This window comes from Macaca thibetana, chromosome 2 (genome assembly GCF_024542745.1).
Source record: "Macaca thibetana thibetana isolate TM-01 chromosome 2, ASM2454274v1, whole genome shotgun sequence".
Taxonomy (NCBI): domain Eukaryota; kingdom Metazoa; phylum Chordata; class Mammalia; order Primates; family Cercopithecidae; genus Macaca; species Macaca thibetana.
The window spans coordinates 192,456,641-192,480,578 of NC_065579.1; the positions used below are offsets into that span (position 1 = coordinate 192,456,641).

General features: G+C 35.4%; 1 protein-coding gene across 11 annotated transcripts in view; it reads right to left on the bottom strand.

Moving 5' to 3' along the window:
• Nucleotides 1-796: 796 nt before the first annotated feature.
• The window catches only part of ROBO2 (roundabout guidance receptor 2), a 1,778,513-nt gene continuing 1,755,371 nt past the window's right edge, over nt 797-23,938 (bottom strand). For 5 of the 11 annotated variants that reach the window (XM_050782129.1, XM_050782128.1, XM_050782125.1 and 2 more), the window contains 3 exons: nt 15,076-15,249; nt 5,550-5,750; nt 797-4,289 (listed from right to left, as the gene is read on the bottom strand). In XM_050782129.1, coding sequence (XP_050638086.1) covers nt 4,288-4,289; nt 5,550-5,750; nt 15,076-15,249 — 377 coding nt within the window. In that variant the 3' untranslated portion in view covers nt 797-4,287. Of the gene's footprint in view, nt 4,290-5,549; nt 5,751-7,516; nt 7,790-15,075; nt 15,250-17,701; nt 17,885-23,938 lie in introns of all 11 variants that reach the window. The other 6 variants (XM_050782122.1, XM_050782121.1, XM_050782123.1 and 3 more) reach the window with 4 other exon arrangements.

A 23,938-nucleotide genomic window follows, 5' to 3' on the forward strand; every position in this document is an offset into this window, starting at 1 on the left:
TCCAAAATAAAAGAAATTTATAATTAGCTCTTCTAAAGTAATTGAGAAAAATTCATTTTCCCTCAATTTTCTGCTTTACTTATACTTTCAAAAATAAGATATTTGTTTTAAATCTGTCTAAAGATCTTCATGGTATGGGGAAAGTAGCAGTGCTGATAGAATGGGGTCTGTATTTCAAATGCTTGCTATGTTCTTCATCAGTGTCTGTTAGTCACTTCTACATGTCAACACCAATTCCTATTTGTCACTCTTCAAACCATAACTGAGTGAGAAACAGATTATGCATTTAGTCACAAAATATTAATGCAGAGTTCTAAAAGTGGCACCTGGTCTTGTTCTGGCATGTCTACAAACAAGTTTGTTTTACATAAATGGCTTTTCTACAAATTTGAAATGTGAATATATTTTATTTTTTCCCAGTGAGTACACAATACACAATTCTTTGACAATACTATTAACCGATTTTATGCCAATTTCTTCTCTGATCTAACAACATCAAATGAAACACATTAAGATTTTGGACACTGCTTGGTGACTTAAACAAACTACAGTTAAAAAAAAATCCATCTATAAAACAAAGTATAAAAAGTCTACCCACGGCCACAAAATCCCTTTTCTTGCAACACTTTAAAATCACAACAAATGCTTTTGAAATTATGAGATTTTTAAAAAATTAGTAAATTGAACATCAGTTTTTTAAAAAAAGGATGGTGTTTCATTTGAAGTACACATTATAGAGAAGCAAAACAGAAGTAATTTCACCGCTAAAATAATGTGGAGAGACATGTTGCTTTACAACAGTTCTTGCCATGTAATTCCATAAACAATAGACAGAAGCAGATGAACAAATTAGTGAACGTTATGTCTCTGCATATCTTTAATACGGATGCACACTTGCTTCCCAGTAGCGAAGATAAACCACAGTTTAGAGTTCAATGGTACTGTAATCATCAGATTGTCAATGGACAATTACATAAATTTATTGAATAGAAATTGGGTGGTGGTCCATCAAAGCACATTACAGACTTGCAATTCAAATCCTGTTGAAAACATCTTTAAATACTGAGAGCATTAAACTATGACAGAGAACACCATTAAATCTGTTTTGTACTCAAAGCAAGTAAACTTGCAGTGGTTTTACTTTTCTTGGTTGTGTGATACCTTGTATGTTGGTTTTGAATTTTCTGCATTCTCCGTTGAACTGAATTCAAATCCTGTGAGGGAATCAATTCTTTTCATGCCCCTGTACTATCCCACCTTATTTTAAAAGTCTCACAGAACATGTCTGGAAGAGGGGTAGGGCGACTCCACCTGCATACATTGGCATACCTGAGTTTGGGCACCAATACAGCTATTTTCCCAAGGAAGACTTTTCCTGTTACGAATGAAGCTGTGCTTGTGTTGGGCATGACTACATAGCAGCATTGCCTATGAGTGCAAGATCAGATTACATTCTCTCCCACCCAGATTTCCTTTTGCAGTCCTTATGCAGGCCTCTGTGTGGACCTGTAAGAGTGAGCTCAGTGAAATTCTAATCACATTCATTGAATCGGCTATGAAATGAAAAACTGCTGTGGCTCTCATAGGTATTTGTATTTTTCTGTTGACATCTGACTACACTGATTAGTAGCCTTTTACATGTAGCAAGTTGACAAAGGCTTTTGATTTCTAATAATGTTTCTGAATTCCTTTGTATAGCTACAGCATTTCATCTTGCCCTCAATCTACCTGCGGGTGATATTTTGAGTGCATAATGTGACTGCCCAATGTGTTTAAAACTAGGTGTAATAGGCAACATGGACTAGTCTAAAAGAACATTCCAAGTAACCACAAGGTCTGCACTGACAGAATTGTAACTGTAACAGTTAATTTTTAGATGCTGAAGACAATCAGGAAGGTATCATGCTATGCCCACATTATTCCAAAAGTCATCTGCATATGCATACTTCCCTTTGAAGCCTTGGTTTATTAATCGCCTACACCTGCCAGTTACCAGGGATCAAAGGCTATGTGTTCTATATGTAATGAACGAAGGTTTTAGACTAAACTGGGTCATAGAGAAACACAAAGAGGGAACACAAAACCTCTTCAAAATTTGTTTGCCTTTAAATAGAAGGAGGTTAAGTAGGGAAATGCATAAAGAGATCTTTAAAGTCCTCACATCCTAGAGCTGTGAATAAGTATGTATTCACTCTTGGCAGAAACTCTTCATCTTCCTCAGTCTCTTTGTCCCAGAGAAATCCCACCGCATTAGAATTCAGGCGCTGATAGTAGAAAGTTGATAAAGGGTTTAATAACTGTGTCTCAGAATTCCTTTTCTCTTCAGTGAAGAAATAAATTACATGGTACCGTAAAGCTGGTGGGGCCCATGAAGAACATTACGTTCTATACTTGCCTGTGCTGATGCAGTCTCAGGGAATAAAAAAGACGGAAATATTTAATCATGTCATCCCTTTGTTATAACGACATGACATAAATTGGTTACTGAGCCAATAATGCATGGAGTGCGAATTGTCACTCAGAAGGGTCCCATATTTTAGAACTGATCCTAATTACGTTGAACATTTTTAGAAGAGTACCAACAACTGAACTTATCATAGGAAAAATTTGAGAAAGTATAGACAGAAATAAAATTTAAGATTGTGTAGGAAACACATGGGAAAATGTCACAAGTGGGAATTTCAGGAAGGTCCTCTTCTACTTGACTGACTATACATGTACAGTAGCTAACACATATTTCAAAGTCACATTTATTCTGAGCATACATGACCAATGTCCAGGAACTTCTTGTTGTCAAAGTCATGAAAACAAATGAGGCAGGACAATTATTAATGTCCACTTACAAGGTCTGGTTTTATTTAAAAAGTTTATAAACATGCATTTTTTTTTTCTCCTTTTAAACTTTTCTTTTCAATTCCCTTATTCAAAATGGGTCAAACGTATTTTAGTCGGAAGCCAATTTCTGAGGATGTACCACAAAATATTTATTCCAATAAATCTACTTACTGTGAACTGAACATACTCTCAGCACTGCTTTTTAAGCACGTACAATTTGGCTATACATTGGGTGGCATAAACTTCACTTCTTAATCAAATAAAACACAAATTGTATATAGACTGTATTTTTTTTAAGTCATGAATTTAAGTGATGCAGCTCTATCCTCTAGTGTGTACTGTACATGTATTAGAAAGATGAAATAAGATATTGCAATAGAGTTTATATTTTGAAACAGCCCGAGTATGCCCTAATAATAAATTGCTTCTTTAACTATTTGCTAGATATTCTAGAGTTCATTTTGTTCATTTCCTTGGGGAACTTCATATTATATTCTGACTTAATGAGTTGGAGAGCTTAATTATGATAATTCAGAAAATGTTTTTAAAAAACTGTAATATAAATACAGCTCTTGCAAAACACCTTAATTTCCTCTTGCTTATTGTAATTCTCAGATGGGTCAATTACAATGACAGGCAAAATTGATTCTAAATAAAACTTTAATTTCTTTTTTTAAGCAAATTTATTACATCTTTGCTACCTGCATACTTTAATGCATATTCAGTCTTAAGACAAACTACTTTTTTTGACCCCTGCTTTTGTCAATAGTAAAAGCCACCTTTCTACTATTTTTAATTGACTCAGTCCCTGATATTCAAAGACGACTTTGCCAACACCATTGTTCCTTTGCATCTTCCTATTTCTACACCCCAACTGAAAACCATCTAACATGATTTGTTACAACCATCATTATCCAATCTAGCTTACAGTACAGAAACTCCCTTCACATTCAGTCTTTTTCTTCATGTCACGAGGAGTAGAGACTTGTGCTTATCACCAAATAAAATTGCAGTGCAAAATTTAAACATAAAAGTTACACAATTAAAAGTTAATATATGGCACCACAGCCTATTAATTCACATATAGTACAACAGACCAATAAGAACAGACAATAATATGAACAGAGCTAAAAAGAGTGAGCTTGCATAGCAATGCACAAAAGAAATTATATACAGAGGAAAATCCTTTTCTTCCTGTAGGGCGAGTTTTGTTTTCTTTCTTTTTTATATACTCCTGACAAGAAAGAGTTAAGGTGGGTGGTGTACTTAAGAGAAGAACACAATTAAAATATCTGTGGGATATGTGTGGCTGTGTGTCTTTACATTGCATTTACAGTTCTTTTAATAGTACATAAATAAAGAAATTGTTCATTGCACTGTTTAGTGTCATCACTTCCATGAGTTCGGACCTGATGGTCCTTCCGAGCAGCTTTGTATGTCTCCTCTCAGTTACTCTAAAGAGAGAGAAAAAAAATAGAAATAAAATGTAAATTAAGCATTCTACTTTTTTGACCAGCAAAACAAAAAGCAAAGCAAACAGATAATCAATGAAAATAAGGTATTCAGATAGATGAGTTTGTGAACTTAAGTAATTTTACTTGAAGGAGATGATCAACGAGTAAAAGAAAAGAAACACTACAGAATTGGGAAATTTAAACACCCAATAGAACTATTTTGGTACTCTTGTGCATCTGTCATTACTTCAAAAAAAAGGTAAAGAAAAATTCAAGTAGCTATGAATCAAATTAAAATTATAAACAAATCTTAATCATAGATTGGCAATAGCCAACAACAATGACAACTGAGATCAATAAAGAAATTAACAGTCTTGAAATTATTTCTCTTTTCATTATCTCATGGAATCTTCCAAACAATCTGTGACGTGAAGATAATGGTAACGCTATTTTTCTGATGAGGAAATAGATTAGGAAGAGAGATTACTTTCTCATGTCCAATAACCAGTTAAGGGGTTGAGAATATTAGAAACAGGGCTGTTTTCTCAGCAATGCTTTTAAACAGAATTCAAAGAGGCAGTTAAAAATATCCAGCAAATATATTTCTGATAATGAAAAGCTGTATTGGTAACTTTCCTGAGGAAATTAACACAAGGAGCTCAACATTTTTTGCTGTGACGTTCTTAACTTTCCCTATTACCTAGTATTTTACATTTAGAAAATTAATTATACTAACTGTGCCAGTTTTCATTCATAAATGGAAATTTATTTATAAAATGTTATTGTAGTCAAAATATTACAAATTAATTAATAATCAAAGATCAACTCTTCAAGGGTGGCTACCCAAATTTAAAAAATAAATGAAGAGCAACTTGAAAATGAAGAATTCCTTAGGAGTTTCTTTAAAACTACCAAAAGGCCAGTGTCTCCCTTTCTTTATTGTGTTCAGTTAAAAAGGCAAAGAAAATGACAAATACACTATATTTAATTTCACTTACAAGTATTAAGACTAATCGACTAACTTAAAACAATTTTTATAGCATAAATCAAACTTAAAATAGCAGAAACATTTATAAAAACGGACAGCAATAAATACAGCCATGGCCTAAGTCATGACCAAACTTGCTGAAAATTGCAATTGATTGTTTTCGTAGCAGAGCAAATTTTCTATTAACCTGAAATTTGTTTAATATGGCAATGTTATCAACTCAAGATTCTTTCTGAATCACAATAGCCTTTTAAATGACCTACAGCACTTACATAATTCACCTGTAAACTGTCCTTGACTGTTGGAGCCCATGTATCCTATGTCAAGAAGGTCGCTGGCATTGCGCTGGTGGCCTGCTCTCAACACCTCAGCTTTCCTAGGTCCAGTGGATCCCTTAGAAGAAGCTGTGCCTGATGAGCTGTGGCCGCCTGGAGATGGGAAACTGGGCTTGCTATAGGGCACCAAGGCCTCCTCTGAAAAAGAAAAAAACCCCAAGGGCTAAGTTGAACAGCAACATGGAGGCAAACTAACCTCTTAAATATTACACTGTGAATGGCCTGCTTTACCATTTCATTCTTTAGTAAAATTAAAATTATGAAGTTTAATCAGGACCGGATATTAAAGAAATTTCTATGTGCAAGCAACATTTCCTACAATAGGAACTGAAGCAGAATTAAATGAAAAGAGATCTTGGGATAAATACACAATGTTATATATTATTTGCAAAATTTAAATTCATTATAAAAGAGGGCTGAATACAATGAACTACAGTTTGTTTAACAAAAGCATATCTGAGAATAATTTCTAAAGTTCAATGAGGCTCCAATTTAATTTTCCCATTAAGATTAAAGAAACTGGGTTTTTGTTTCAGCTGAAATTATGGCAACATTTTCTCAATCGATTTAAATAAAGAACTATATATTAGTTAATTAAATAAACTTTTAAAATTTATGTTGCTTTTTGAGACAGAAATACAATATTTAAAGGACTATGTATTTCCTTAAAAGAAAAAGAGAAACTCACACATTTAAATAAATAATATGCTATTTTTTTTTTTACAGATTGTTCTCTCTACAAATAACTCATGACATACGTTACAAATAATCACTTAATAGTTCAAAAATTGTTTTTTCTTTCCCTCTTTATTCTCACTGCTCCCACTCCACACCCCATCCCCTCTGTTTTTCACTTTCTTTCTATGTATGGGCTATTATTCTATGATTAATGCCAACTGAATTTACTATTTCTCCCCTTACATAGTCTCTAATGACAAGAACCACATGATTTTTCTCTCACAGCCTGAATGGTGTAAACTTTCTAAATGTTCCACTAAACCTAGATATTAAAATTGTCATCTACTGGCCCTTGCACCAATGACATTTTCCAAAAACTTGAGCATCAAGTTGTGTCAAAATGGAGTTACGGAAAATGCATGGAGAGAGGCCTATCTAGAACACTTTAAGTCCAAATGAATACGTGAAAATATATTTTTTCAAAGACTGTGTGTATGTGTATGTGTGTGTTTCAATACTCAATGAATCCTGACATGAGAAGCGATATCTCAGAAAATACATTTATAAAATAGGCTCCCCACCTCCCGCGACCCCCCACCCCCCCAAAAAAATCAACTACAAACAATGAAATTTATTTCTGTGACATTTCCAGGAAGCTTGATTTATAAAAAAGCACTTCCCATAGACACATTAACAATCAACTAAATCAATCAACTGATTAACAGTTGGAGAAAGTGCACGCCCAGTATAACCTTATCTAACTTGAGGGTCTGTGATGGGGCATTTTTCTGCAACTTTGTAATTTTAATGAATTCGCCTATTTGATGTGAGTTCTCCTTTCGAATGACTGGTTACTTCAGTCAAAATGAACAAACTTGCTGAAGGCAGAGATTAAACTGACACAAACGATTAAATTTAGCGATCTTTAAAGTACTCAATATAAACATTAATAGGCCAAAAAATAAAATTTTCTACTGAGCAGTTTAGATGAAGCTTGCAAGTCTCTGGAGATCAAAGGCCCTGTGGAGAGGCTGACTGAGGAACACTGCCCATTGGAATCAGCCTTAAGGCATGTACTGGAAAACTCTGCCAAGGAATTCCAAATTCCTTTACTGATCGAAGGCAAATGTTTCTCAGATGCCCTTAAACAACTGCCCTTTCTAGAATACCGGGTAGGAAAAGAAATGGTCACAGTCCACACTTTCTTGGGACTGTGCAGGACACACCTGATCCGACCCCTTGTCTGTGTGGGGCTTTCCGTGTCTCTTCCTGTCGTTCTGTGGAGCTTATCCGTTCCTGGGTTTGCCGCTGCCATTCTAGGGAGGTTCTAGTTGGACCATCCAGTGAGCTCTTTGTGTCTTCTAGGGCGGATGCGTGTTGTCTCTCCAGAGAGCTTCCTTTTCTCTCTGTTGAGTTTTCCACGTTACCAGCCTGCTGGCTCGAGCCTATCTGCTGCCTGAGACCCTGACCTGGCGGGGGATCTGGTGGTGGTGGAAGATCTAAAAATTTTGAATAATGTTTAGAATGGACTAAAATTTAATGAAAAATACAGGTTTTAGTTCACGTTGAAGAAAATCTTTGCCCTCATACAGGTATTACCCATACAAAAGAAATTTGGGGAAAATAAAAGTCAACTGTTTATTTCCAAAGCTCATATTATTGCTCTCTCTGCTGTCTTTCGGCCATCGCATCATTGAAACAAAATTGACTAGTGTTGCTCAACAGTTAAATGTGGGAAGTGTTTTCAGTTGCATATTGAGGCTATCATGCAAGGTGTAAAGGGCAGTTCACTGTTTATGTTCAATCCACTGTCCAACCCTCCTTCCCCAAGAAATACCATGACACAAACTAAGATCACTAGAAATTCCAGAAGCTGTGCTAGCACAAGGCCCCAAGAACAAAAGGTCTCCAAAGGGAATGTCCCCCTCGGGAAATTCAGAACGATATGACGCCTTTACCCATGTATGTGGCACATTTAACAACATTAAGCTAACATTTATTAAATGCAATTAACATTCTGCTTGACAACCAATTCTGGCTGTTCGTTTCATGAGTTAGCTAATGAGTTACAACTAATATATTATAATCTTCCAATGTATTAATTTTAATAAGTAATAACCAATGTTCAGAGTAAAGATTGAATGTGTTTTATGGTGCTAGAGAAGACAATGCATCACAGAAATTTGAGATAGAGTAGAAGAGATAATTTTTCAGAAAAGCTCTTTAAAGTAAATATCAGATAGGAAAAAATTTAAGGTTCCAATATCAGCTCCCTTTTCATCTCTCTTTTATTAACTCTTCAGATCATAATAGCTTTATATTTTGTATGTCTTCGATTGTGAAATCATAGTCCTTTCTTTCACTTTTAAGTATGTATTAGTTCTGAAATTACTTTGCTGAAGATTTTGAAATCTTCTGAACATCAATTTGGATCATTTTCTTCTCATTTTTCTTGCATGTTATTGTAAACTTCTTTGTTCATCCTTAGAATATTGGTAATTACATTATTTTTTCATAAAGACCAAATATCGTATAAAATGCACATTTATTTCATTAATAGAGGACATCGTACATAACATAGTCAATTATTTCTGATGCCATTTTTGTAAATGTATTCTGTTGTTTCTAATAACATTCTGTTTGTGAAATTTAGAAGGAAAACGTATAAATTTCTCGTAGACAAAAGATAGCTTCCTTAACAGTCAGCTAAGCCATTCCTTTCAAAGACTTCAAGAACCTTTATACTCTCTTTTATGAGCAAAATGATACTATTCTCCATTGAACTGATAATGTTGGTCTCTGGAGCATCTCCTCTGAGTTCCTAAGATAGAGCAGCATTGCCAGTTCTTACGTGTGTCCTCATGTTAAATTATGAATTGCTAATAACTGAAGGGAACAGGGTCTCTGGTTGGGAGGATAAAGTTGCATTTGGAATATTTTTCCAAAATGAAGAAATAATCCAATATTGAGATATCTGTTTGTTGGATAATCCAATGAGTTTGGTGTTTCCTTCATATTCGATAGTACTGACTTCCTTCACTATATGTTATTATAAATGCAAATTATTTCATTTGATTTATTGAACTTAGACTGCCAGTGAGCAGAAATGATTGTATTTGCTTCCAAAATAACTTATCTTGTCATTGATTTTTATTCTCCATCAGAGCAGCTTCGTTTTTAAAATGACCAAAACAGCATCTGCTTATGCCAGCTAAAATTCTGATTATTATTTAATTTAACCAAAAATTATATAGCTTCATAAGAAATATCCTTGGGGTTCGTATATTTTAAGAAGAAAGGACATTACATGCACATTGAAATAAACTAATTGGAAAAAGAAATGGGATTAAGAATGGGTTTTTGAAAAATAAAAGTATGTAATCAAATACATTTACTTAAATTAAATTTATTACTCATTTCTATGTTGATTCATTTCAACCAAATCAATTCACTAAAAAGTCTCTTACTGGCCTACTGAGGATTAGCTCTTTTCAGGCACACAACAGTCCAATGAGATAGGTGCCATTATTACCTTCCATTTTTAGATAAGAAAATGAAGGCAAAAAGAAATAAAAAATCTCCAGCTTGGATCTTTTCTCCTATACACTCCAGACTCATATAACCAGATCTACACTGGACAGTTCCACTTAGGTGTTTAGAAAGCTTCTCAAATTTCATGTATCAAAACTCAGCTCCAGATCATCCTATATAAAATATGCTTCCTCTGCAGTGTTTCTTCTCTCAGTTGGTCACAGTTACATTCTACAAGTTAGCCAACATTTCAGAGTAATGTGGTTTCCTTTCTTTATGGCCTACGTTTATTTCATAACAACTCCCGTTAGCTCTACCTCCAAAATCCAACCTTTCTTAACATTGTCATTGATTCTCCTTTGGCATGAACCACCATCATCTCTTCTCCACTTTGGTAGCTTCCACAATCTCCACTTTGCCTCATTTAGTATATCTCAACACAGCAGCTAGAATTACTTTTTAAAAAATAAACAAATAAATAAGATCATGTCACTTCCCTGCCTTAAACACACACACATGCATACACACATGCACATACATACACACCCCGTCCAGTGGTTTACCATTCGAAGTAAGAGCTAATGTCATTATGGTAGCTTAAAGGTCTGACAAACACTAGCCTTCATTTGCTTGCCTGACTTCGTATTCTATCTTGTTTCTCTCTCTGCTCCAGTCATATTGTTCCCTTTCCTTTTTATCAAATAAGTCTCAGGCTTTCACTTGCCATTCTCATTTCCTGGAATAACCTTTCCTCAGATATCAGCATTACTCTTTCGCTGATGTTATTCCAGTCTTTTCTCAAATGCTGCCTTCTTGGTGAGGCCTTCCCCAATCACTCTACTTAAAAATACTTCCTCCCTACACCTATACTTCTCAACTCCCTTCCCTTTGTTTCTACCCCATAACATTTATCACCATCTTACTTACATGTTCATGTATGTACTTAGGTTGGTCTTCATCTATCTTCCCTAACTAAAATATAAAAAGGCAGGAGATTTTTGTCTGTTTGGCTCCCATCGTCTATTATATGTTATATGCTTAATAAGTATTTGAGTGAATAATAAATATGTAAATTTATTTGCTCAAAGGCCAACGCTAGTAAGTAAATTTGTTCAAAGGCCAAAGCTCGTATGCGGCAGGGATGAGAAAGGGCCCCTTCTCTGAACAAGACATTAAGAACTAGGGGAAAGGGGCCGGGCATGGTGGCTCATGCCTATAATCCTGGCACTTTGGGAGGTGGAGGTGGGCAGATAGCCTGAGGTCAGAAGTTCGAGACTAGCCTGGCCAACATGGTAAAACCCTGTCTCTATCAAAAATACAAAATTTGCTGGTTGTGGTGGTGCATGCCTGTAATCCCAGCTACTCAGGAGGCTGAGGCAGGAGAATCGCTTGAACCCAGAAGGTGGAAGTTGCAGTGAGCTGAGATCGCACCATTGCACTACAGCCTGGATGACAGGAGCAAAACTCCCTCTCAAAAAAAAAAACGCTAGGTGAAAGGGAGAATAGGCTGGAAACAGATTATCTAGGAAAAACAGGTTGATGGGTAAACAGATCTATCTTCCTTTTTTAGCATTGGTCAATATATTGGCTTCCAAGGGTATTCTTTGATTTATAAGACAAATGGAATACAAGATTTGGACTCAGGAATGCCTGCTTTGGAGAAACTTACAAAAGGGAAAGGAACACCCTTTACGATGTGTGTGGGATTTTTCAGTCTTTGGGATACAGACTGACATTTCCCGCCATTAATAATCTTTCTTATGGGGCACAGGGAAAGCTGCTTTCTCACCCCAGTATAGTTTGACACCACGTGGCAGAGCTGTTGCCAATGAAACAGGAGAAGCGATGCCACTTGCCATTACAACCTCCCAACAACCACTCATGTTCTGTCTTCCCCTCAGAAACCATAAAGGTCTGATCTAGAAAATGATGGTTCCCGGTGCTGAAAAGGCTTACATCTTTACATTACTGCTTAGAAGACAGCAAACACTATTGTAAAATCTCTAATGCAAAAGGTTTATTGTAAAATGTCTGTACACTCAATGCTGCTAGGCATCAGCCTTCCCAAAAAGAACAACTTGATTTTTATATAAAACGTTATGAAATTATTTCTGACACGTAGATCCATACCATATAAATGCTATGACACATGCATTTGTGCAAAATAACAGTGTTCTTAAGGATAACCTGTAAAGCACCATCCAAAATAAATGTCTTTGTACCACATTATAATTAAAATGGCTTTGGATTACGCACTTGGGGAGATATGTGGGCTGAAATTTCCTTTGCTATATCGCTACTTCTAAAATGTATCATTTTCTAATAATATATTATCCATAACCCCTTTTGGAGATGCTGGCAAATTTGAAATTTTAGAAACTTATTTATTTTTTAGAAAAATAAGCAATATATTGATCATATTTTAAACTAGGAGGCAGCTTGCTTTAAGGAAACATTCTTAAAAAGCTTGCAATAAAAGCGTTTCAGGAAAAAAAAAATCTCTATTTTGTTGATTTATATTTTATATCTTCCACATATTCTGAATAATATCTTCAAACATTTCTGAAAAACCACAGAAAATTCTATACCTAGACATTTTTCTCTTTCCACAGTATTCACAACAGAAAAAAAATACAAAATTATCAACTATTAGATTTATAACTAGCAATTCAGTGAAAGTAGTCCTTTTTTATTTACGAAGAATTAGATCAACGCTACAAACAGTTTTAAGTGCTCGGCTAATTTTCGGAACATCTAAGGCAGAAAGGCAGGGGTGAACATTTTTACTCACCACAGGATGCCCATTTACAGAGACTCAAAAATCTCAATTGTACCCTAAACCTTCATGTCCCATTGAAAACAAAGGAAGCAGGAAAGATAAGTAAACCCGAAAGCGTGTAGAACAAACCTATTTGGCTTTTTAAGTCCTCTTACCTTTGTGAGATGACAAAAGAAAGCACAAATAGGGCTGCAGGATTGGATACTCCCTTCCCCAAATGAATAAAAAACAAATGCTTTTCTTCTTTTTCAACGAAGCTTCATTCTGTCCTATAATGGTAAGTGTAAGTGTGCTAAGGACTCGGTCATAGCTTCTCCAAGACGGGTACACTTCAGGTTCTCCTGTGGAGCTTTAAAATTATCTGTAACTGGGTTTCACCCCAGAATAATCAAATCCGAATATCTAGGATATATTTTAGAGCTTCCCAGATGGTTCTATTGTGCGGTTTTTAAAAGTTTATCCTTTTGGTGTTTAATTGAACTATGTTAGGATAACGTTTGTGCGCTTATAGGGTATAGTGCTAAAAAGGAAAAAGAAATTTACCTTTCAATCTGACATTGTAGTAGACACTTTAAGTATGTGTTACATATCCTTAGACTATAACTTCAGTATATATATTTTAATTCATTCTTTAAAAGATATAAGAACTAAATTTAAAATATGGGAAATAGACTATATTCTGTAAAGTTAATGAAATACTCATTATTGAACATGGATATCTTCCAGTAACATTGTGTTTCTTGAAACTAATAGTGTCTAAGCAAATATTCAAATATTGGATGCTATATATAAATAAAAAGACTGAGCTAGATCAGCAAACTATGGGCCATGGGCCGAATCCAGCCACTGCCCATTTTGTGAATGATGTTTTGTTGGAAGTCAGTCATATCCATTATTCTACTTTTCTTTTCTTTTTTAGAAGGAGTCTTGCTCTGTTGCCCAGGCTGGAGTGCAGTGGCATGATCTCAACTCACTGCAACCTCTGACCCCCTGGTTCAAGCGATTCTCCTGCCTCAACCTCCCAAGTAGCTGGGATTACAGGCATGCACCACCACGCCCAGCTAATTTTTGTACTTTTAGTAGAGAGGAGGTTTCACCACGTTGACCAGGAAGGTCTTGATCTTCTGACCTTGTGATCTGCCCGCCTTAGCCTCCTAAAGTGCTGGGATTACAGGCGGGAACCACCATGCCTGGCCTATTCTACTTTTTTTATAGCTGCAGTCATGCAACAATGGCAGTGTTGAGTACTTGTGACAGAGACCATATGTCCCAAAAGCCAAAAATATTTACTATCTAGACTTTAATAGAAGAAGTTTGCGGACCCTCTGCTAGAGTCTGGATGTTTGTGTACCCCCAAAATTCATACGTTAAAATCCTAATCCCCAATGTGATGATATTGGGAGGTGGGGCCTTTGGCAGGTGATTAGGTAATGAGGGTGGGGTCCTCCTGAAGGGATGAGCACCTATAAGACACACCCAGAGAGAACCTTGTCCTTTCCACTATGTGAGCACACAATGAAAAGGCACCCTCTGTGAACCAGAATGTGGGTCCTCACCAGACACCCAATCTGCCGGTGCCTTGATCTTGGACTTTGCACACCCCAGATTTGTGCAGAAAATTTCTGTTGTTCGGAATCTGCCAGCTTATGGTACAGTCACATGTTACCTAATGATGGAGATAAGTTCTGAGAAATGTGGTGTTAGGTGATTTCGTTGTTATGCAAGTGGTATGCAGTGTATTTACACAAACCTAGATGGGATAGCTGACTACATACCATTGATCTGGGGTAAAAATCTGTGCAGCATGTTTCTGTACTGAGTGCTACAGGCAGTTATAACACAATGGTGTTATATTTGTGTATTTAAACAAAAAAGGTAGAGCATAAATACAGCATTTTAACCTTATGGCACCACTGTCTCACATGCAGTCTGTCATTGACCGAAACATTGTCGTACAATGCATGACTCTATGTTTTTTATAGCAGCCCAGACAAAGACACTCTTCAACTACATGACCTGTAGCCTGATTTTGGCTCTGAAATTTGTGACTAAAAAATTACTATATCATTTCAAAAAGTCTTTTTTTCCAAAAGTGAAACACCAGCTAAGCTATTGTAATTTAATATTATAAAAGTTCTGACAATATAAGTGCACATGCAGCTTATGTTTTCTTTCCTACTCTTAAAGTAAAATGCTCACTAAAAAGCATTTATGAAAGATGCCAGAATGGCAAAAAAAAAAAAAAAATCAACCTAAAAATTGTATGGCATGTATTTCTTGAGGCTTAATAACACAGAAATAATTCTAGATTGTTTTTAAAAATGGTGTTTTATTTAAACAAGACCATATTGCCAGGTTTGTCTTGTTATGTAATGAGGCAATGGCTAAGCCACCGTGACTACGTTAATCTAAGTAAATGACTGCATGGAGCACATCTCTTCAGTGAGAAAACAAGGGAAAAGGAAAGAAACCTACCATCTGTCATTCCTTCCCTTCGATGAGGCAATGCTGGTTGTTGGTCCATCCGCCCTCCCTTGTGTTTCTTAGTGGGCCGAGGCCTCTGACTTTGACTCACGGCTGCACTGGTGTTACTGTCAGTAGAAAATGGGCTGGTAGGTCGAGGTCTTTGAGAGGAGGTAAAGGCTTTTCCTAAAATGAAAATAAAGGGAATGGGTTCTAGAGAATGTCATTATAGCCTGCTGATTCCGTCCTGTATTCCTGCTCTATGACTAACCTGTAAATCTACCTAGAGATAACACTTGAAGATAGCAAATATTGGTGCATCTCTGTAGAAAAATATATTTTCTACATTCTTAGGTGCACGTATTTTGTTCAATTTTTAATAAGCTAACAACACCCCCACTGACCCTCCCCAAAAATCAAACAAATGAACATAAAACAGATTCACCAATCCAAAACTCAATATTGCATGATTATACTTCTATTTAACCTTGACAATATTAGTGATATTTTCAAAGATGTATGCAAATTCATGCAGCTTTTAGTTCTTAAAATTAAAGAAGCTATCTATGAAGTATATACTTTTTTATTTGTTTAATAAAATTTCATCCTTGGAAACTTACAAAATCTCTCTGAACACAGAAAAATGCCATATGGTAATTACATCTGAAATTTTACATGAAAGGTCTGCTCAAACACATATATTAAATTGACCTTACCACTTATGCACACACACGATGACTTCTATCTCTTTTGGCATAAACTCAATAACATCTGTGTAGAGGACAGCAGGTTAAAATCACCTTGTATATCCAGCATGCAATAGGTATTTTCTGGTGAATATTATTGTATCTGAGCAGCTTCCAAGTTCTCATTGAAAAGTGATATGTGCTGTGTCCTTTTCTTGTGGTTTAGAGTAGGTGTACAGGGAAATATATTCTGGGAAAAGGTTAGCTAATAAATTTTCAACACCTTACAATTTTAATACCATGTTTATTATAGTAACAGAGGCCTGGTTTATGTGCATGTATTTACTCTCCTGTGTATGTTTTCTTTTTTTTTTTTATTTTATTTTTTACAGTTCAAGTAAGATCATGGAAATTTTTATTTCAAACAATTAGAGATGGATATTACAACTAAATAAAATAATTTTACTAGAAAAAAAGCAAAGTAAGGATATAGAAGATTCAAACAATATAATTACAAAACTCAACCTAATTAGCGTATACAGAACATTACATGAAGCCACTGCAGAATATATGTTTTTTCTTTTCTTTTTTTTTTTTTTCATTTCATACAACATTATTGTATGTAGTTACATTTTCTTAAGTCGATGTGACAGGATATTACTTAATGCTTTATTAGCTATTAGCATACATGCAAGAAATGCACTTCTGCTTTCTAATGTATTAGTTTCCTTGCACGTTCTCACTGCTCTGCTTACAGCTAATGCCACAAAAAGCACTCAAGCAACATAAAGTCTCAGACTTATTCCTTACAACGCAAGACAATTCAGACAACAGTTCTATTATAACATATTGTAGTTTGGATGCTATTTGAAAAATAAACCTCTGCAATGCTTAGAAGATATTTTTTATTTCATTTAAAGATAGCTAATGTATGTTCAAAAGAAATATTGGTGGTATAATTCCAAGAAAACTTCCATGACTCATTTTTATTACCTGAGAGTTTAGAGAAGGGTAAAAATCATTTTTCTTTACTATTTGATAACAGTTAAGATTTTGCAAACATACTTAATGTTTTATTAGTTTGTTTTGCAAGGAAGTTCAGTTTAATTCATATATTAGAATATTCTTATATGTATAGTTAAGAATTATACATACAAATATAAAAGCACGCATCATGACTAAGTTACTTTGTTTCAAATATTTACAAATTACTGATCTATTATTAATCCCACATTCTTTTTTGTGGAATGGGGAGCACTTGAAAAATTATAAAATTGTTCTTTTATATGATTACTTACCACTCTCAGAAATCAAAATTAAATTACCTTAAAGAGAAATACACATGTAGTCATTATTTTATTCAACTTGCAAATGCAGTGGGTGTATCTTTAATTAGCATCCTTTAAGACAAATAATAAATTATTGTATTAAAATCTTACTAGCCAAACGATTAATAAGACCATAAGCTATTTGAACTGGTAAGACCAACAGCCTTAGACCCATTTACCCCATGCTAAGGAAACCTTCCCAGAAAATGCATTTGCAGAAAGAGATGAGGCAAAGGAAAGTAATGGAGATAAAAGCTGAGTAAATTTAATCACTGGGTACATTATTAATTGTGTGAGGATTTTGCAAAGTGTGAGTTATTGAAAATTTAATGGCAATCTTAGTTGCTGCTTTGCTGTAATATAAAAGGGAAGCCTATTCCAATTAATCAGCAGAGCCGTGAAGAGAAAGGAAAATCAGAGATAGAAAGAGGCGGAGTCTTCTCTTGGCTCTGCAAAACTAGCATCAGAAGAGAGTTTTGGTAATGGAGCATCCAAATTGTGTTCATGCACATTAAAGAAAGCCCTACAGTCAGACTCACTAAGGGGAAAGAACAGGAGAAAAGAGGTCAGTGTCCAAGAACAAGATTCTCTCATGCAAAGAGTATTGACTTGGAGTCTACCAACCTGTTCTTGTAAGGCTGGTTCCATCCAGCCTAAAACCAGCTTTATCTGCTGCTGCCACCAGTGCTTGTGCAAAACTGCCGCTGGCAAAGATAGAGCCATCGGAGGAGCTACCTACACTAGATCTATGACTAGAAAAGTTACGATCCTCATCAGATGCAGAGCCCCATCCATTTACCATTGAACCTAAAAACAAATGTAGTGGTCTAGTGAGTTGTAGATATTGAAAATCTCATCTGCTGTACACACTATACTAACGAGCAAGTAGGCTGTCCTCGCTTCTTCCTTGAAGTTTCATCATGATTTCTTTAGCCAAATACAAGTATCAGGTACATTTTAAACATTTTTTGTGCAGAAGAAAGAAGCTCATTTAAAATCTGTATCTGTTTGCAACACATAAGCAAAGCACGTGCTGTACTGTTCACCTCTTACACTGTTTAAACCATTACACAATCATTTTCTAAAAGAGAGTTGTGATGTACATTTTAAGCTACTATAATTCAGAAATGAACACTTTCAGTAAAACAAACTTAGTGTTCTTAAACTCACCACAGACTCAGTTGAAGAAATAGTGTGAATATATTTTGAATTTAATGCAGACTCCAAAGATAATCTGCATAGAAACTATACTATATCATAAAAGGCAAAAATTATTTCAAGATTTTAAAATAGAAACTTAATTACAAATAACAACAAAAATTCACAAACAAAAAACGTATAAACAGTATCAAAGCAAATGAACTTAGAACATAAGATAAATGTATTTTAAAGAAGTTCTATTAATTTAAATGCTATTTTTGCTTACTTTGCCCTTTAAGTTATTTAAGAACTCCAGTTTTCTCTTTAGTACTAAGATTTATGTTAAAAAGTAACATTTATAAGGACTATCATCGGCATTAACATGAATTTTTTCTGCAAAATGCAACATGGGAATAGAGGAAAATAAATTTAATTTTATGTTTAAAGAGCTGTAAGTTGTGAAGAAACATTTTTTCTTGATTTTCTAGCAAGTCATTTATAATTTTATATATTTTCTTAGACAAAAACAAACATAATCTCCTACTTAATACAATTAATATTACAAGATTTATTCATGTTGGTATACCATTAATTCATGACACAAAAAACTACCAAGTATTGCTTATCCTATTTTTGTTAGAAGAGGAGCAAAAAGTATTTGTAAGAAACTAATTTCAGATTTCGAAATAAATCAAATACATATTTACATAAAAGAGATGAAAGTCAAATGCTATAGACCATTTATTTATTTATTTTTTTCTCTAATATTTAAGCAACTACAGAATAGTTAGGAGTGTTGCCCTGATGCAGTATTTGTAATTTTGGTCAAGGGGCCAGGATACAATGACACGGATTCATGCACTTTCAATACCAAGAAAACAGAAGCTGAACTGGTTAGAATGATCTGAGAAGTTGAAAGGGTGTTAAGTGTAGCAAAGAAAGATAGAGTTTTGATTCTGGTTGCCAAAAGCACAGAGATACACTTTTTACTTTTCAGACAAATTCCCTTGACACAGGCCACTGCAAGGAAGCCGAGATAACACCAGCAACTGAGCCTCTTCTGAGAGAATCATTTCTGGGTTAATAACCACAAGTCAAGGACCAACAATCCAAAATGAAAGAAGAAATGATGCAGCAGGCTTTGCAATATACTGCTGTACTAGGTACAAAAAAAAACCAAAGACATTCAGTGAGGGGGTCACAAAAGAATACGAAACTCTGGAACTGAGGATGGTTTAAAAACATTTGGAAGCTCACTCCCAGTCCCTTCCCTGTGCTGTTTTCTGTACTTCTAAATGCCGGCTCTTACTGTCCAAATAAACGTCTCTTTAATCTTCACCTTATTTCACTCCTAAACTCCTCCTACCTAATTTCATTCTCATCTCTTCTGTCTTCCTCATTGCTTTCTGCACTATCTTTGTGAAGCACTTACATACATGTGTTCCTGTTTAAAGCCTTACCCAGCTAGCCAATGCCATATCCAAACTGCTAATTCAGTATTTGCAACTCTTCAATATCTAGCCTAGCCTACTGATATGATGTGGCTCTGCACCCACACCCAAATTTCATCTCGAATTGTAATCCCCCTGTGTCAAGGGGGGGACTTTGTGGGGGTGAATGGATCATGGGGGCGGTTTCCCTCAGGCTGTTCTCACGACAGTGAGGGATTCTCATGAGAACTGGTTGTTCGATAAGTGTCTGGCATTTCCCCTGCTCGCGCTCTCTCTCTCCTGCTACCATGTAAGACATGCCCCTTTGTCTTCTGCCATGATTGTAAGTTTCCTGAGGCCTCTCCAGCCATGCGGAACTGTGAGTCAGTTAAACCTCTTTTGTTTATAAATTACCCAGTCTCCGGTAATATCGTTATAGTAGTGTGAAACCAGACTAATGTACCTGCTGTGTATTAGTCCTCATTCACTCTCTTACAGCCTGTGTGTCTCCTTGCTCATTTACATAACATCATCTTTCATTCTTTAGACAGAGATATTGCCACTAACGCTATTAACCACTGACAAACTTTAAAGTCTAAATTAAATGCCATTTCTGTTATCACCTTAATTCTATCTTATTATAGAGAGAATGCATCTCGCTACCTCCTTTGGTTTCCAAACACTACACATAAACTTGCCTATCAGTTCTCTCTATTTATTGTGGTCTGCTGCACATGTGTTTCCTCTCCTAGACAATGGAATTCTGGAGGTTAGGAACTATTTCATATTTATTTTCATATTTTTTGTTCAGGGACATTTTACATTAGAAATTCAATAAACAGTAGGCATATGGAATTAAATGCATTCAACTTTTTCATTATTCTATAATTCTGTGTATGACATTATTTGATGTGTAACTTCTTAGAAATAGAAAGAATTTTCTCATAGGAACTCTTAGAAAGTTTATTAAATAAGGAATATAATGATAAATAGTATATAGATATGTGATATATATGTGTGTATTGGTTATGCTTTGATACACTTAAATATTGATATTTAGCAATATCCTATTTAAGATAAAAAATTTACATTAAGTGGCAGCTTAGTTTCTTTGGAGTGTAAATTTTCCATCCATGTTTATCCATCTTAATGCACTTGGCCCAGTGATTTGTTTTCTAAAATTTTTATTTTTCCACTATAACCAGACTAAAAATAGTTGAGTTTCTTTGGTTTCATGTCTATGTCCGCTTGCTGTGTAATTCCAGCCTGAGGATCTAGCAGAGTGACACATTTGGTCTCTGAACCTATAAAACTGACTGTGTACCTATTGAGAGGTGAAATCAGTAAATCCTACACTACAGTAGTAGCACTGAAGAAATTATATCCTGTGAGACCTCCTAGCAGAGAATCAGCCTAACTTTCTGCCTCAAATAATCCCATTTATCTCCCTGTGGTAACTTGCCAGTCCTTCATCCGAGTATTTCCACACACACACACTTGTGATACTTTAAACAAACAGTCTACTTCCTGCGTTTGTGTCTTTGCTCTGCCTCTCTCCCAGCCTTTAGTGCTCCTTGTATGTCCTTAAAGCTCCCAATTATTCAACAAGTTTTCCCTGCTGCTTTTTGTCTCCCTCTGGGAAGAGAGAGTAACATGGAAGACAGGGCTTCAAGTGAGTATTGGTAAATACAGAAAGAACATCAGCTATTCTTTCTTTTGTACTTCTTGTAAGAGCAAAGAGACAAGATAGATGACTTCAGAATTCAAGATATGTGACCACAGATACTTGGCCATATCAGGCAACAGGAAATCTCATGACCCAATCCGAAGAGACAGAAGTGTCTCATGTTAGTGTAGTTGTGTTTGCCTTCAAAACGGAGGGCAAGGAACATAGAAATAAATTTTCTCTCCTTCTTTTCATCTCTCCACCTCTCTGTCTGGTATCTTCGACATCCCTTCCTCTACAGTTTGGTTAAGATGTATGGAATGCGCATATCTATGGTAAATATTTTTAAAAGACATTTGGCCACATTCCATAAATCAAATAGTATATAAAATATTAAAATTCCTTCTGTAAAATGGCTAAAATATATTGAACATCCACTGATTTTACCTCTTAGTGGCCTTTCTAAAAAAAGGAAAAATGTTGAGATTTAAACATGAACAATGAGCTGAAGATCTAGGTAAACAATTACCCCTCTAAAAAAAGAGAGAGAGAGAGAAGTAAAAGATAACGAATGAACAAAAATAAAAACATGAATTCACAAATTTAAAAGTAAGTCACTTTTGTGATAACTGATTTTTCTTTCATAAACATAAGTATAAACATGAAAATTAAAATGAACACCAGGTAAAACCAATTCGGCTAGAGGCTTCTTACAAATTATAAGCACTCCATACCAATTTGACATGTTTTAACCCCAAACATAATCAATACATATTTAAATGTTTAATGAAAAATGAATTTATGTCAGATAGCCAAATTTATTTGTGTTTACATTTTCAATCTTTCCAAATTTCCCTGATTTAAATTGCAGAAAGGCCACAAAAAAATCTCAAATGTATTCAAGCTGTTAAAGTAGTCCTGCACATAGGACATTAAGTTGTTGCTCGAATGTTACTGAGCAGTAAAATACCATGATAAAGTGGCATCTTGCTGTGTCTCTATTACATCTTCAGCACTAAAATTAATTTATGATCAGTCATCAATTCATTTACATGTCGTTTTATGCTAAATCTTTCCTTGCTGATAAATGCTTATCCTTAGATCCATTAAGCTAGAGTAAAGTCTGTGCTTCATAATATGACCCTGCTAATTGTTGCATTACCATTTTTATGAGATACAAAAACTAGCCGTCCCCTGTTTTTTTCAACCAATATTTAATCTATGAACTTTTCCTATTCAATATTATTTGTCTACCTGTTAAGTAAAAGCTGCAGCTACAAACATCTTTAGATGAATTAATCCAAATATTGACCTTTGCCTACATGTAGAAAAATATGTCAAATCTGCAGAACTTCTTCTTTCACTCAAACATTTTGAATATGCAACGATTCTACCTGCATGCCTCAGAGAGAAAGGAATGTGTAATCATCTCTAATCCCAGCACTTTGGGAGGCTAAAGTGGGAAGATCACCTGAGGTCAGGAGTTTAAGAACAGCTTGGCCAACATGGTGAAACCCTGTCTCTGCTAAAAAGACAAGAAAATTAGCTCAAAGTAGTGGCCCAGGCCTGCAATTCCAGCTACTCAGGAGGCTGAGGCAGGAGAATCTCTTGAACCTGGGAGGCAGAGGTTGCAGTGAACAGAGATTACACCACTGCACTCCAGCCTGGGTGACAGAGCGAGACTCCATTTCAAACAAATAAACAAACAAACAAAAGAAAGAAAGAGAAAAAAAGAAAAGGAATGTGTCATACATATGAAAAGCAAAATAAGCAATTAAAAATATCTTCATTAGGACATATGATGCTTGATACCTTGTTTCACTCAGATAAAAATTACATGTGTAATGTCCCCCTTCCCCTTTTTATCTGCTCAATTTTGAAATATATATTTAATTGTTCTTTAAAGACATCAAATCTGTTGAAGTAGTCTAAGAAATTAATTTTATTATTGTGGCATTATCCCTGAAATTTTCCTCAATACTAAACTTATTTTCCTTTAAGTTTTGTAGAAAAGCAAAGTTTCAGGTCAAATATTTCAGTGGCCGAGGCTCTAAAAGCTGTGTGGTTGAGTCAGATGGCGAGGCCACCAGGTTTCACCGTTTCCAGATCGATCTGCTGTGGGAGTTCCAGTACAAACCTCCAAAAACATAAACTAGAAAACATAGAGCATGGGTGCAGCACAGCAACATGGCACAAGTATACATATGTAACAAACCTGCACGTTATGCACATGTACCCTAGAACTTAAAGTATAATAATAATAATAATAATAATAATAATAATAATAAAGAAAACATAGAGCCAGGACTTCCTTTCAGCTGTGGGATTCCTGTGGAGTCCAGCAGTCGAGGAAACTTTCTACTTGTCTCACTGAACAGGACACAATCTCAGTCTTCCTTTTTGTGATCACTGAGGCAGTTAGAATCTTTGCTACACGTTGAGGACATTTTCCCCCTGCGCTCTCTCCTACTGCCTTGTTTTTCCTGGTGGTGTCATTAAATTCGGGAAATAATTACCCTTGACTCCCACCATGGAAGTTACAGAAAGAAGTACTGGAGCCCTCCCCCCACCGTTACCCAACGGTTCGGCATTTAGGAGGAAATTACAGGCTTACTTCTGAAGACA